A 13,467-nucleotide genomic window follows, 5' to 3' on the forward strand; every position below is an offset into this window, starting at 1 on the left:
ACCAATATCTTAGTATCTGACGCATCTTATATAACATACTAGTATTATAGTATTATCTTTAAGAATATTATTAATTTATTATTATAGGGTTAACTTACATGCCACATCCTCCTTGTTGAGACCACTGTCCACCATAACCTTCCAGAATTTTACAGGTAGCCAACTCATCATTCATCAACCACAGGCGCAGAAAAATTTACCATTCAACTATCCAACAGCTTAAATACTTTGATTGATATTATTACGACACAGGGGACAGCAATCTTGAGAAGAACACACCGAACCATCGAGTCATAAAACAGCAAATAGGATAGTATAATCTTAAAACCACAAGGGTTGGCCCAAGGTAGAAGAAGAGCTACTTTACGAGCTTCGACATGGTGATCTGGGGCTTTCAAGGTGATTTTGCGTCAACAAGTTTCTCGATGAGTGTGGCAGCATCTTCAACCGTTGCGATCGACTGCGCGCTCGACTCTTCTACGCTGATCCCGAACTCCTCCTCGAGACCCATTACAATCTCTACCTACAAGGAAGCAACAATGAGTTTGGCAGCTAGCGAATAGGAACTTCAGAACTTGTAATCCTTTACTCAAAATGAGAGTGTGCGCATGTGCCTTAACTTATAGAGTAAATATCTAGTTTGGGTACTTCCATCCGGATGCAGAGTCTTGTTTCAGTCCAACAAAAAGTAACAAAAAGTACTTTGAGGTACTGGTACTCACGGTACTGATCGTTGGATATAACCGTGCACATCCTATCAGGATAGATCCAACGGTGAAAAATGATTTGATACCTTGAGGTACTTTTTGTTGGACCGGAGCAAATCTCCCCAATGCAACATAGCCATACTTCACGTGGTGACTTAGAAATTCTAATATATCCGTTATTCTAGTCTTAAAATTACTAACAGGACAAGGCACTCCAGCCATGTGCTACATGAATGAGAGCCTCACTGCCCTCACAATACAGTATGGTATGGTCATAACAATTCTACATCTCTAAAAGAAGGTTATATGCCACTAATACAATGAGATGTCACCGAAGCATCCCTCATATGGTAATTAAAGAGCCAAAAGGATTGTAAAAATACAGCTAAGAATCACCGAACTATTTAGATAATTTAGGTAAGATGATGCTTGGTTCAAAACAACTACCTGCATGACATCAGTAAAAATGCTATGGGGAGAATTACCGTGTCCAGTGAATCAGCACCAAGATCGGAGAACTTGGATGCACCAGAAACTTCGGTGCCCTCAGGAACAGCAAGCTGCTTCTTAACAATGTCACAAACCTTATCCACTGTCTCCTTTTTTGCCTGTTGAGTGAGATAAACAAAAGTTTTAGGAAACACTTCTCAAATGGTAGCAAGCAAACACAACAATATAAAATACAAAGGCAATTGCCTAAGTGGTAGAGAATACTGATACCTAAGTTGAAGAAAAGAGCAGAAAATGAGTAAACGATTTTACAAGAAAGCTTTAAATAGAGAAAGGGTTTGCTCAGTTGCCACTGAAGCACAATTCTCAAGCATAAAAGACGGATCCTTCTAGAATGGAAAAATGAAGGAAGATAGTGAGTTGCTAACAGCTAAAGCATTTAACCTCAGTCACAAACATAAGGTTTTGGTCCCAGCTGAAAATTTTCATTCAACCAGAAATAACACAAGTGCTAGGTAAGATAACCATCCATGGAATAGTAAAGCAGCAATTGAGGAAAAACCATGCATGGAGATAAAGTATAGAACTCACGGCGTAGCAAACAGCAAATCTCATAGGCACTGGCTGCAGGCGGAGAAAGGCATTTCCCTTCCTTAAGCTGGTGAAAGAAATCAAATTTGCGTTGGCAGCCTGCAATTCATGGAACAATATTCATTAGATTACAGAAGCAATGCAGGAGATTACTAGCACGCTGTCGCTAGGGGGAAAAAAATCATAGCTTAGAAAATAGTGTTCAAGCGATTCACTAAATGCACCGAGTTTTTTTTAGATTAGCAGTATGTGTTGAATGTTCGTCACTAGCCAGTAGGTGTTGGGAACCATAATATTGCCAGAGGTGATCATGATCAGAAACAATCACATAATTCTCCAATGCAATAGTATTTTATTACTGGTAAGATGTGTTATTACAACGGCACAACGACCCTACCTTGCCTAAATGCAAGAACTTTACAAAGCCTTAGGACAAAAATCATGCTATAAAACCAGAGGATGGCAGAGCGAATATAGTCTCTTCTATGCAGGCTGCAGCAAGCAAGGGAAGACAAGACAAACGATGCAATTTGCAGACCAACTTTTTAGGGGACAAACCCAAAGAAGGGAAGGCAGAACCAAACAATTTGTCATCTCACCTATGGAGCAAACAAAGAAACATCAAAAAAATTTTTTTGAAAGAAACAACATATTACTACCGTCCATTCCAACAAACAGTACAAATCCCACCAACGAATTCATCAGTACTATGCAAATCTACCACAGTCTCTAATACTTTACAACAAAGTAAACTTATAAACTTTCAACATACTGGTAGAAGAAAAAAAGGGCAGATCTGTCCGGATCCACTCTGGAAAATGGATCGGCAAAGCACAAAAAGGACACTCCTGCTACTTATCAACTTGAAAAAGAAAACAACTTTTCGCCGTTTCTCCCATCAGAGGCAGGCAGGGTACCAGTTCTACTCCTACGAGAGCGGGAGAAGGGTGAACCGGAGGCCAAGCCATAGATCCGGCGAGAGGCAGCACCCCGAGCAGCACCGGTGCAGCCACAGATCGATCGACTCATCGACACAAGAATTAAACAAGAAGCAAGCAGTGGCGTTGGATGATCCGAGTGTCTGACCTTGACGGGGCTGGCGAAGGAGAGGGCGGATCCGGCGGCGGAGGAAGCCATGGGAGCCGAGACGACGCGACGGGCGAGCGGAGCAGCACGGCAACGGAGGAGAGGAGAGGAGGCGGCGGGCACGAAGCGCGTGACGGCGACGGGGTCTGGCCGGAGGAGTATTTATAGCGCGGGGGCACCACGGGGGGGGGGGGGGGGAGCGGGGTGGCATCGAGTGTATCGACGGTGGGGCCCACGTGGCGCCAGCTGTCATGTCCTGTCCTAGTCATGCTGCTTCTTCTCCGGCCCGTTTGTCTTGTGAGGCCCATGGGCTGGCCGGCCCAGTGCAGCTTCCATGCAAACACGCCGGGGTTGTTATTCTTATTATTATCCATTTCAAAATTTTAAAATAAATTTATAACTCGAAGACAGATTGCGCTGGATTCTCATGTTAATTGTTTGATTATTTTGTGTGTTCTGTGTTTTGTTCATTTCTGTTGATAGATGTGGGATCATGTGGGTCATATTGTCGGCCATACCGTTTTCGTGATGCACGAGGCAGGCATATGCTGTTTCCTGCAAGAAATGAACTGAAGAAGAGAAGATTTGGTACAACTGCTACGCAACCTCGTCGCAAAAAAAAAAATCCCTCCATATTTAATTTTAATATAAGGTGGCATTGATAACTTTTTTTTAGCCCGTTTGATCATTCGTATTACTCGGAAATCTCATGTAATTATTTTGTTATGATCAGATTTATTACTAAATATATTTTAATTACAACTTCGTTTTTCATATAATTACATAAAAATTTTAATAAAAATAATTAACATATATTAAAAAGCAATACCTTCGTCCGTTAAAATACATATGGATCGTTAAAACAACCTGCCTGCCTGTGTGGCCGAACCTTGCTGATCAGTAGAGATAGCCCAAGGCAGGTGGCCAACAAACTTGGAGTAATTTAGCATGATGGGGCAAATAATTTCGGATTTGTGCAGGACGCAAGTATCGATCAGATTTAGCACGCATTGATGAAAGTCTGGACCATTAATTCCTTGCCAGTTTCAGTTAACAGTTACTAACAATCTCCTTAATTATCATCAGCTCCGTACTGGGCTCAATTTGCCTAAACTTATTATTCTTTTGGTGGCTTGCCAAATTGTCAGGCCAAGAGCACCCACAACATAGGAATATATCTGCATCTTAAGCTTACAAAGCAGACCTTATTTAGTGTTGGTGGCGAAAAAAAAATTACTGAGGTACTATACATATTGTAACACATATAATATTTTTATTTTTAACTAATAATATGATTAATATAGACTAAAACAACTAAATATTAAAATTCTAGCCTGTTACTGTGACCCCGGATAGCAGTATATATGAACACCCCTGTTTAGTGTGAAGAAGGCTTCACACGGAGCTCGACCTATGGATTGCCCTTAACGCATTAAAGAAAGGGGAAAAAAGTATACCAGTGCTACATAAACTATTGGAACGATGCAATTTATCACGTAAACTTGTAAAATGCTTATTATAATGCATGACCTTGTTTAGCATGTACGAACTGAGTCTAAAACAACATATCATGGTTAATCATGCTGAGTTAAAACAACATATTATGGTTAGTCTATATATGCTAATGACAGATTAATTATGCTCAAAAGATTCGTTTCGCGGTTTACCGGCTAGCCGTGAAATTCGTTTTTTTATTCGTGCCAAAAACCTATTCCGCGCGTAATCCGATCAACCAATTCGACGTGATATAAAAAAAAATTTCTTTTCAGCGACTAAACACCCCTTTAGCTAGTTACCCATCGACAGACAGTTTCACGGCGTTTAGGGGTCTCCTACTCTGGGGTGTACGGTGGTCACACCCTGGACAGTCCTGTGGTTGCAGGCACGTGATCGCTCGAAACAAAGGTAAGCTGCCTCATTCGACCAAAATATACTCTCGATGAAAACGCCGTATTGAGATTCCCAATTGTTGGGTTTCTCTCTTGGGCATATGTACGTTGGAACGATATATTTTTTTTTCTAAAACAATCCAAAATTTTGTTGCGGTATTGCCAGTGTTCTGGGTCTATCAACCGCAACATGTAGGACACCTCCTTATCTACATCTGTCGATCCAATAAGATATTAGTCTCTTTGCCGGCATCTGAATCATCTTGTGCTAATGGTTGGTTGGATTGTGAGGATTTCTTCCGTTCTGTCTCTTATAACAGTTCCCATGCAGGGTTTATCGTTTGGGCAAAGGATAGATCATTTGTGAAAATCCAATTGTTAGGGTTGCAGTCTGAGCTCCTTAGATTTAACGGCAAGCTCCATGGAAATCCCTTGTTGAATTCAGTGAAGCCCGCACCAAAATTTATAACTTGACAGCAAACCTCGAATTGATGTCATTCTCATGGTGGCATTCGAAGGGGATTACCAACCTAATAAACTATGAAGCGGTGAACACACTAAAAGAGGCCCAAGATGCGGTGATCATGGTAAGAGCAGGTACAAGCAGGCTAGAAGCGAGCTGTAAATATATTTTAAAGAGATAAAAGAAAAAAGAGAATAGTAATAAGCTACTAATTTATAGCTAGCTGTAGCACGAGTCCCAAGACGAGTGTGTGTATGATATATGAGACCATATATATATTAAAGCTTTATAGCTAACTATTATATGAATTAAATGAATTGAAGCTAGCAGTTGGCTATACTGTTAGAACTTGCTCTAAAGTCGCAGTTCTCTATCAATGGGACGTAGACGTTGTCGCTGGCGGATGAGAGCACACCAATCACTACTTCACTGTAGATATATAGCTTCGATAGCTTGAAACAAGGGAAGATCACGCGAGTGTAACACGGCCAAAACAAGACAGCTAGCCCAAGCTGTCTTTGCTGCCAGCGACCATGGAGCGAGCTGTCACTGGCACTGCAGGTAGCAGTGGTGGCGACGACGAGCTCGTGTTGCCTCCGGCGGCGTCTGAGGACGCGCTCGGCCTCAGGCTCCCGTCGTCTCGCTCCTACTCCTCCTCCGGCGGCGGCGCCGGCGGAGCAGCGGGACGGCGGCTGGCGGCGTCGCTGGAGCAGGAGCTGCTATACCGCGCGGAGCTGCATCAGCAGCAGGTCGCGTCGGTTGGCGGCGGCGGCGGCGTGGACCGGCGGAAGCGGCGCGCGATGAAGAACCGCGAGTCGGCGGAGCGGTCGCGCGCGCGGAAGCAGGCGTACCTGCAGGAGCTGGAGCAGGAGGTCCGCCTCCTCCGCGCCGAGAACGCCACGCTGCGCGACCAGTGCGACGAGGTAGGTACTCCGTCTCCTTCATCGCCGTCGCCGTCGCCATCGCCATCGCCATCGCCTAGCTAATCGATGCGTATGTACGTATACGTGCAAGTGCAGCTGAAGGCCCTCGCGGAGAAGGCGGAGACGGAGGCGCCGGCGCCGGCGCCGACGAAGCCGACGTGCAGAGGACGTCATTCGCGACGTTCTGATCAGCCAGTAAATTTGTGATATTTGATTAGTCAGCAAGGTTAGTGGTAATTACTCCAGTATGTACTAGACTAGCTGGCGGCTTAATTTAGCTGAGCTGAGGTGAGAGTGACCGTGTGCCTGCCTGCTTGCCTCTACAAAGATGGCTTTCTCAAATACCCCACATTTTGGTGAACACAGGCTGCTGCTACAGGGAAGAATTTTTTTTTAAGCATATGGGTTATATCACTCCACCAACATGCAAGTTTAAATTTAACTTCCACAAGTTGTAGCAAAAATAACAAAAACAATTATGAATATGCGTATACTTAGTTTCAGTTTTGTTTTTCTTTTTTTGCTACAACTTATACAAGTTGAATTTAAACTTGCATGTTTATAGAGTGATATAAATCATATTAATCTATCTTATTAAATTTTTTCATATTTTTAATGACTATTTAGATGTCATACAAGCACACGTGTGTACTTACACCCGTGTACTAACAACTGTTTCCTGCTACTGTAGCTGAAATCCATGGCTCACCTTATTTGTTCGATCGGCCGGCTTTAATCTCTCTTTTTTTATATATATGGTGTCGTTGGTTTTTATCTCTCTTTTTATATATATATGGCGTTGTTGGTTATATATATGGCGTTGTTGGTTTTTATGTTTATATTTATCCATTTGTTTTATTTAAAAAATATATAATTATTAAATATTTTGCTATAATTTGATTTATTATTATAAAACCTCTAAGTATAGGTTATAATTTTATATATTTGAATAGTTTTTCAATAAATCTAATGGCCGAACGTATATATAAAGAATATGGAGGAGGGAGTATTTATTTTTGTGCGTGGAGAACGATTGCAGATCACTCCACTATTGCTAAAGGGGCTATTTAGATCGCTACCAAAGTATAACCTAACAATGTTTTGGTAGCTTAAATAGTACTCATTTGTTTTGGATGGAAGCCAATGTATCTCGGGGTTAGATTTGGCATTAATCAAGTGTAACCATATGAAATTTTACCCTATCAAAGAATTGGTAGTGATAAAGTTTTAGCGCTATTAATGAATTGGCAAGGTTGCAAATAGACTGTAAGGCCTTCTTTATGCGACAAATTTTTTTAGGAAAGGGTCATATATCGAACGTTTTATTGGATGTCGGAAAGAGTTTTCGAACACGAATGAAAAAAGCGAATTTCACAGCTCGGCTGGAAACCGCGAGACAAATTTTTTTAGCCTAATTAAGCCATCATTAGCACACGTTGATTACTGTAGCACTTATAGCTAATTATGGGCTAATTAGGCTCAAAAGATTCATCTCAAGATTTTTCATAACTGTATAATTAGCTTTTAGTTTCATCTATATTTAATGCTCTATTTAAATATCAAAAATTTGATATTATGTTTTTGAGAAAACTTTTTAAAAACTACAAAACTAGTAAGTTTGATACTGTTTGTGCTCTAGGGGATCGATGCTGCACCCTTACTGCAAAGCGCTGCAATGCCATTGCGCATGGCAGGGGCAGCAGGGCAGAGTTGCCAGTAGCAGGTATCGCTGACTTAAAATATAAGGATTTTTATCTAGTACGGAGTAGTCTACTGGTACATCCGTCTTAATTTAAATATATTTTATAAATTTTTTATTTAATACTATCTTCGTCTCGTAATAATTTTATTTTTGATTTTTTCATATCCAATGTTTAACCACTCGTCTTATTTGAAAAATTTGTACAAAAACTTTAAAAAATAATCACGCATAAAGTACTATTCATGTTTTATCATCTAGTAAGAATAAAAATATTAATCGTAAAAAAACTTCAAATAAGACGAAGAGTCAGAACATTGTATAAAAAACTAAAAAATAATCTTATTGATGTAGTATTTGATTGTTCCTTTTATTTTAAAAAATAAAAAAATAATTAAAAATAGTTATACATAAAGTACTATTTTTTATTATCTAATAACAATAAAAAATATATATCATAAAATATTTTTTATATAAGACAGACCATCACACGTTGAATATAAACATCACAAAAATAAACTCTTATAAGATAGAGGCACTGTATACTAGAAGATATCAAAAGATTATCTTTTAGTCATTTCATATATTAATATTTGAAGTGTTACTACATAGGAGTAGTGATGATGTAGGGGAGGGAATAGAGAAGAGAGAGAATGAGCTGCGTCTTATTCAACAGGTAAATCCCTTCATGGATTTTAAGAAAAAAATGCAAAGATTAGTGAGAAATACACCAACTAATAGCATTACCACGTAAGCAGCGCCACGTGGGATGGTGACAGGGTCAACATGTCACGTTAGTCCAAAACCATCGTCGAAACCACCGAGAGACTAGAATTGCAATCTATACCTGCTATTGCAGTTCATGGACGTAAACAAAATTCGCCCAATACTTGAGGGACCCAATATGGACCTATCCACGTGTGGTGAGCAGAGCACGAGCTTTATTGGGCGGATAGAGACCTCGTCCCGGCCCACTATTGAAAGCGCGGTGTAGGGATAGCCCGGCCCGGCCCAGCCCGGCCGAAGCCGTCGAGCCACCCTCCGTTCCATGGTTGGGATCTCGTGTGGCCACCCAAACAGCCAACTGCAACCGGGGTCCCCATCCCAGCGAAGGAACCGCGAGAGGAGCCTCCGATCCGTCCGCAGAGGATCCCCACCGTCCGCACCATTCGCCGTCGCGACGCGCGCAGAGAGAGAGGACGCAGCCCCCCGCGCGTGACACCAACGCCACCCGCACCCATCCACGCGGCCGCCTCCGGTTGGCTAGCTCGCCGACAGGTGGGTCCCAAGCCACGGTCACTGGCGTCTGGGACCCACGCGTCAGCGGCTCACGGCACCGTGCGGGCCAAGTCGGTTCGCGCGGCGTCCGTCCGTCCGGCCGGCCGGCTCGCTTCTTATATAAGCCCCGCGAAGATTTTTTTTTTTTTTTTGCGAATCAGCCCAACTATTTACTCGCGGTCGCGGAGAGATCGCCGGCCGGCGCGACGCATCGCATGGAGGTGGAGGAGAGGAAGCCCGCCGCCGGGATGGGGGCCGACGGCTTCACGGAGGCCGATCTCGCGGCGGCGGACCAGCTGGTGCAGCTCAGCGCCAGCTTCAGCGGCGGCGGCGGCTGCGAGGAGGACGGCTGCGACTCCTCCTCCTCGGCCACGCTGTCGGTGAACAACGCCGATGCGGCGGCCCTGGCGAGGGAATTTCTACAAGCCGACGACGATATGGGGTTCGATAGGAGGGTCAGGAAGAAGTACCGCCTGCTGTCGGAGCTCTACGCCGCCACGCGGCCGGTGAAAGAGAAGGGCGGCGGCGACGACGGCGGCGGGAAGCGGAAGAAGAGAGAGGAGGAGATGGGGATGATGAAGACGAAGAAGAACAAGATCAAGCCGCGGCCGCCGCCGCCGGAGCAGCAGCAGCGTTAGAGGGATCGGGAACACCGCGCGGATGCCTGGGTCTCTCTGTAAATATTTCCTTCTCCCAGGGTGTTCATCTGCTTTCGCTTTTTTTTTCCTCTTTATTTATCTTCTCCTTTCGCCGCCTGCGCGTGGAATGGACTGAAGAAAAAAAAAACAGCAAATTTGTACAAAGTTTCCGAGTTTTGATTTCAAACGACGCCGATCGGTCTGGTACTTCTGTATGTGTGAATCTGTGCTGTGATATGTACACATTTCTGCGAAATGATCAAATCAAATGCTTTGCTTGCTTGCTTGCTTCTGGAAGCTTCCAGAGGTGGCTAGAGATTGCTCGAGCTAGTTAACAAGGTGACGCTATCCATCGTCTGGCCTGCAACCAAGCATGGCAATGCTTGGTCGGCGAGGCAAAAATATACGCCATTATTCGCACCAAATCAAGACGACACGGATTAACACGTAGATGATCGATCGAGCTCTAGCTAGCTCTCGCTTAGCTGCTGGGCGACACAAATACAATATTAGTACTACTCCTACATGTTTAATATTACTTAATGACCAAATTAATCAAGCTTCATATAGATAAGCTATATAGCTAGGTTGACCGAGTGTGTACTGCGGCTTCAGCTTATCTATATATTCCAATGCATGCATTATATATTTAATCTGACCGACAAAAACTAAGGACGAACACCAAACGCCACCGTCGTCTGATAACCACTTCTGGTTGAACAAGACTCGATCATGCGTGGTCCGCTGTACTTCGGTTCTGTTGTGTCCACCGTTACACCCCACTTACAGAGTTCAAATTCATTTTTCACCTGTTACACTAATACAAAACAAAAGGACTCTTTATCGAATCCAGTACATTTATTTTCTATTTTATCTACAATGTGCTACAAGTGGCTGATAATAATATTAATCTCATTTGTGCCGGAGATTTTCTGCCGGGTCTTTATTCGGCATAAATAAGCTTTAAGACCCGACATAAATGTTGTGTTCTGTAGTGACTTATTTTTAACAAGCTCTAATGAAATGATTACTCATAATGAACTTATTTTAAGATAAATTAGAATGGTAAAAAATATCCTAAAAGACAGAGAGTTCAACTGTCCGATCCCGATATATCTAAACTATAGTGATGAAGATTATATAGTTTTCTAGAAAATACAATTGTACGTATCTACCGAAAACAAGTTACAGTCATGTTTATGAAATTATAAGTTAAGAATTATACACCAAATCCAATTCTTTTTTAGCTTTCGTAAAGTTGAGCAGGATACAATCTAAACACTGATGATTTTTTTTTAAAAAAAAACAAAAGTGTTCATACGCACAGAATTTTCATCGGTTATTTTTCTACAATTATATGTAACACAAATTAAACTGAAACCATATTTGGGAGGATCACAAAGTGTCACGTATCAAAATATTACAAACATATAAGTATGCTTGTGATAAGAATTTAATGTGTCGAGTGATCTGACGTTACGGTAATTTATATCTTTGCTTTGAGTGCGTACAAGTGGTTTGAAGTTTGGAATGTTGATAGTGGTGATGGTAATTTTGTTTTATCAGTTTTATACTTGTATTGCATATATTCAAATATGTTACATTGATGATATTTAAAAGAATTATGTACGACGGAGAACCCAAAACCGCCACTGATTAGTAGCATAACACATCTGGATGAGTCGTGCCCAGGCTAGCTAGCTAAATCCGTCCCAAAACAAATTAACTTTTTAGTTTTTAATATAATATTTGACTCTCCGTCTTATTTAAAAAAAATTACGATTAATAATTTATTTTTATTAGATGATAAAATATAAATAGTATTTTACTTGTGTCTAATTTTTTTTAAAAAATTCAAATATTCAAATAAAGAGGAGGGTCAAGACCGAAAAAAGCGAAAAGCTGTTTTTTTTACGGAGGGAGTACTCCAAAACTAGCAGCTGGTACGTTACGTGTAGCTTAGGCCGGGGAGTTTGACTTGTCAACGCGAGGGTATTAACCGGGAGGCAGCTGCGAGCCACGTGAAGTGCGCCGTCATGACGTGTCTCTGCCCACCTTAATTTTTCACTTCCTCTATATTCCCATTTTTTCGGTTTATCTCCTCAACAAAAACCCCAAATTACACATCAGCCCCTGTAGTTACCACCTAGGAATTCCCTCTCGACCATCCGGTTATCATTTTTCTTTTGCAAATAACCCCCTCGAAGAAAAGAGAAGAATCGAGGCCTAGTTGGGGCTCCTCACGGCCACATTTTCCTGTAAGCTTGTTTCAGAGCCCACTTTTCTCTTATAAGCTAAAAATTAAATGTTAAAACTTAGAGTTAAAGCTAATTTTAAACCATCAATCTTTTCGCTTATATTTATACTTATAAACCAAAATTTAAATTTTAGATCTTAAATTTAGAGTTGGTTTAAGAAATTTTCATCGAAGTTTATTCTTCAGCATTAACTCTTAACTCTTAAATCTTTAAGAATATATATATATATAAATTTTATTTATAAATTATTTTTTATTTGTAAATACATAGTTTGGCTTTTCCATAAAAAACAATCACCCAGGTATTTTAACAGTTATCTGGTCTTTGCTTTTAGATAAATAAAAATAAGTACATATGTGGAGGTTTTGCTTTCAGATAGATAAGAACACCGTAGGTTTTTCTCTTATTTCTTGATAGTTTATAATCAATTTCGCTTAGATTTAATTTCAGCCAAACAATTAGGCTGCTTTTTGTAGAAAACCCCCTCTACTTTCTGATGGTGTCCCCCCGGTATCGTAGGGCCGAGGTCGGTTTCCGCGGAGTCACGCCGCACGCAGCAACCACATCGATTAACCCCCCCCCCCCCCCCCCCCCCCTTTATTTTTAATTTTCAATTTTTATTTGCATCCAAAAAAAAAATCGAGGAGGAGGAGAGAGCACACGAAATTCACCGGCGGCCAACCCCTCCACGCCCCGCCCCGCCGCGCCGCGACCTAGCTCGCGCGCTCTCTCTCTCTCTCCACCTCACCCCCAATCCAATCACCCACCGCGCCGCCATGGACGGGTCCCTAGCCCAGCGCCGGAGGCAGCAGGAGGCGGAGGCGGATGGGCGGCGCTTCAGCTTGTTCACGGCGCTGGAGCTGGCGGCCGCGGAGCACCTCATCCGCCTCAGCGAGAGCACCACCAGCTCGTCGGGCTCGCGCCCGCGGGTCGGCTGGGCGTCGGCGTCTTCGTCCTTCTCCTCCTCCGCCTCGCCCCGCTCCGTCAACAACGCGCCCCCGCCGCGCCGCACAGGGCAGCTGCAGCTGGGCGATGTGGACGACGACGAGGACGAGCAGGAGGTGGGCGGGAGGCCCAGGAGGAACAGGAGGGTCCGCCCGATCGCCGAGATCTACGCCGCCACGGCCCCGATCGGCGGCAGGAAGCAGGCCAAGGCTAAGGCCGGCGGCGCGAGCGAGTAGCTAGGCTAGCCGGAGCCGGAGCCGGAGCCGGAGCCGGAGAGGGACCTGTTTGTAAATATGTGTTATTTGCAGGGCGTAGCTTGTTCAAACTGATGCTACAAAAAAAATAATCAAAGGTGTGATAGCTAGCCTAGCTATTTAATTTCTACTTTGTAAATTATCGTTGTTAGAGGTTTCAGTTAATCGTCTCTTGATTGCTTTGTTTCTTTGATCAGCTGGAGAAGAAATGGATGCATAACTTACTCGAGTTGAGCAAATTGAAGTGTAAATTATATACATAACTTTTGTATGTATGAGATATATA

The 13,467-nt window shown here is 42.7% G+C and overlaps 4 protein-coding genes across 4 annotated transcripts; 3 read left to right on the top strand and 1 right to left on the bottom strand.

Moving 5' to 3' along the window:
• Positions 1-152: 152 nt before the first annotated feature.
• Positions 153-2,966, bottom strand: LOC102713841 (acyl carrier protein 3, chloroplastic-like). The gene is made up of 4 exons (XM_006659604.3): positions 2,835-2,966; positions 1,749-1,847; positions 1,193-1,315; positions 153-523 (listed from the first exon to the last, which is right to left on the bottom strand). Exons 1-4 carry the CDS (start codon positions 2,883-2,885, stop codon positions 395-397), a joined length of 402 nt encoding a protein of 133 aa, XP_006659667.1. The 5' UTR covers positions 2,886-2,966; the 3' UTR covers positions 153-394.
• A 2,698-nt stretch (positions 2,967-5,664) lies between these two features.
• On the top strand, positions 5,665-6,539 carry LOC102700550 (protein ABSCISIC ACID-INSENSITIVE 5-like). The gene is made up of 2 exons (XM_006660301.3): positions 5,665-6,109; positions 6,206-6,539. Exons 1-2 carry the CDS (start codon positions 5,720-5,722, stop codon positions 6,314-6,316), a joined length of 501 nt encoding a protein of 166 aa, XP_006660364.2. The 5' UTR covers positions 5,665-5,719; the 3' UTR covers positions 6,317-6,539.
• A 2,713-nt stretch (positions 6,540-9,252) lies between these two features.
• LOC121055192 lies at positions 9,253-9,939 on the top strand. Its single transcript, XM_040527104.1, has one exon. It carries the CDS (start codon positions 9,302-9,304, stop codon positions 9,722-9,724), a length of 423 nt encoding a protein of 140 aa, XP_040383038.1. The 5' UTR covers positions 9,253-9,301; the 3' UTR covers positions 9,725-9,939.
• A 2,687-nt stretch (positions 9,940-12,626) lies between these two features.
• LOC107304811 lies at positions 12,627-13,467 on the top strand. Its single transcript, XM_015840429.2, has one exon. The coding sequence runs from the start codon at positions 12,759-12,761 to the stop codon at positions 13,161-13,163; it is 405 nt and encodes a 134-aa protein (XP_015695915.1). The 5' UTR covers positions 12,627-12,758; the 3' UTR covers positions 13,164-13,467.

This window comes from Oryza brachyantha, chromosome 8 (assembly GCF_000231095.2).
Source record: "Oryza brachyantha chromosome 8, ObraRS2, whole genome shotgun sequence".
In the NCBI taxonomy this organism is placed as follows: Eukaryota; Viridiplantae; Streptophyta; class Magnoliopsida; order Poales; family Poaceae; genus Oryza; species Oryza brachyantha.

Bases quoted from the DNA above. Each gene is read 5' to 3' on its own strand.
- LOC121055192 (XM_040527104.1), top strand. From the start codon at position 9,302: ATGGAGGTGGAGGAGAGGAAGCCCGCCGCCGGGATGGGGGCCGACGGC.
- LOC102700550 (XM_006660301.3), top strand. From the start codon at position 5,720: ATGGAGCGAGCTGTCACTGGCACTGCAGGTAGCAGTGGTGGCGACGAC. The intron at 6,110-6,205 runs GTAGGTACTCCG...GTGCAAGTGCAG, and splicing joins TGCGCGACCAGTGCGACGAG to CTGAAGGCCCTCGCGGAGAA.
- LOC107304811 (XM_015840429.2), top strand. From the start codon at position 12,759: ATGGACGGGTCCCTAGCCCAGCGCCGGAGGCAGCAGGAGGCGGAGGCG.
- LOC102713841 (XM_006659604.3), bottom strand. From the start codon at position 2,885: ATGGCTTCCTCCGCCGCCGGATCCGCCCTCTCCTTCGCCAGCCCCGTC. The intron at 1,848-2,834 runs GTCAGACACTCG...CATGAATTGCAG, and splicing joins CCTTCGCCAGCCCCGTCAAG to GCTGCCAACGCAAATTTGAT. The intron at 524-1,192 runs GTAATTCTCCCC...GCTTCCTTGTAG, and splicing joins GTGCTGATTCACTGGACACG to GTAGAGATTGTAATGGGTCT.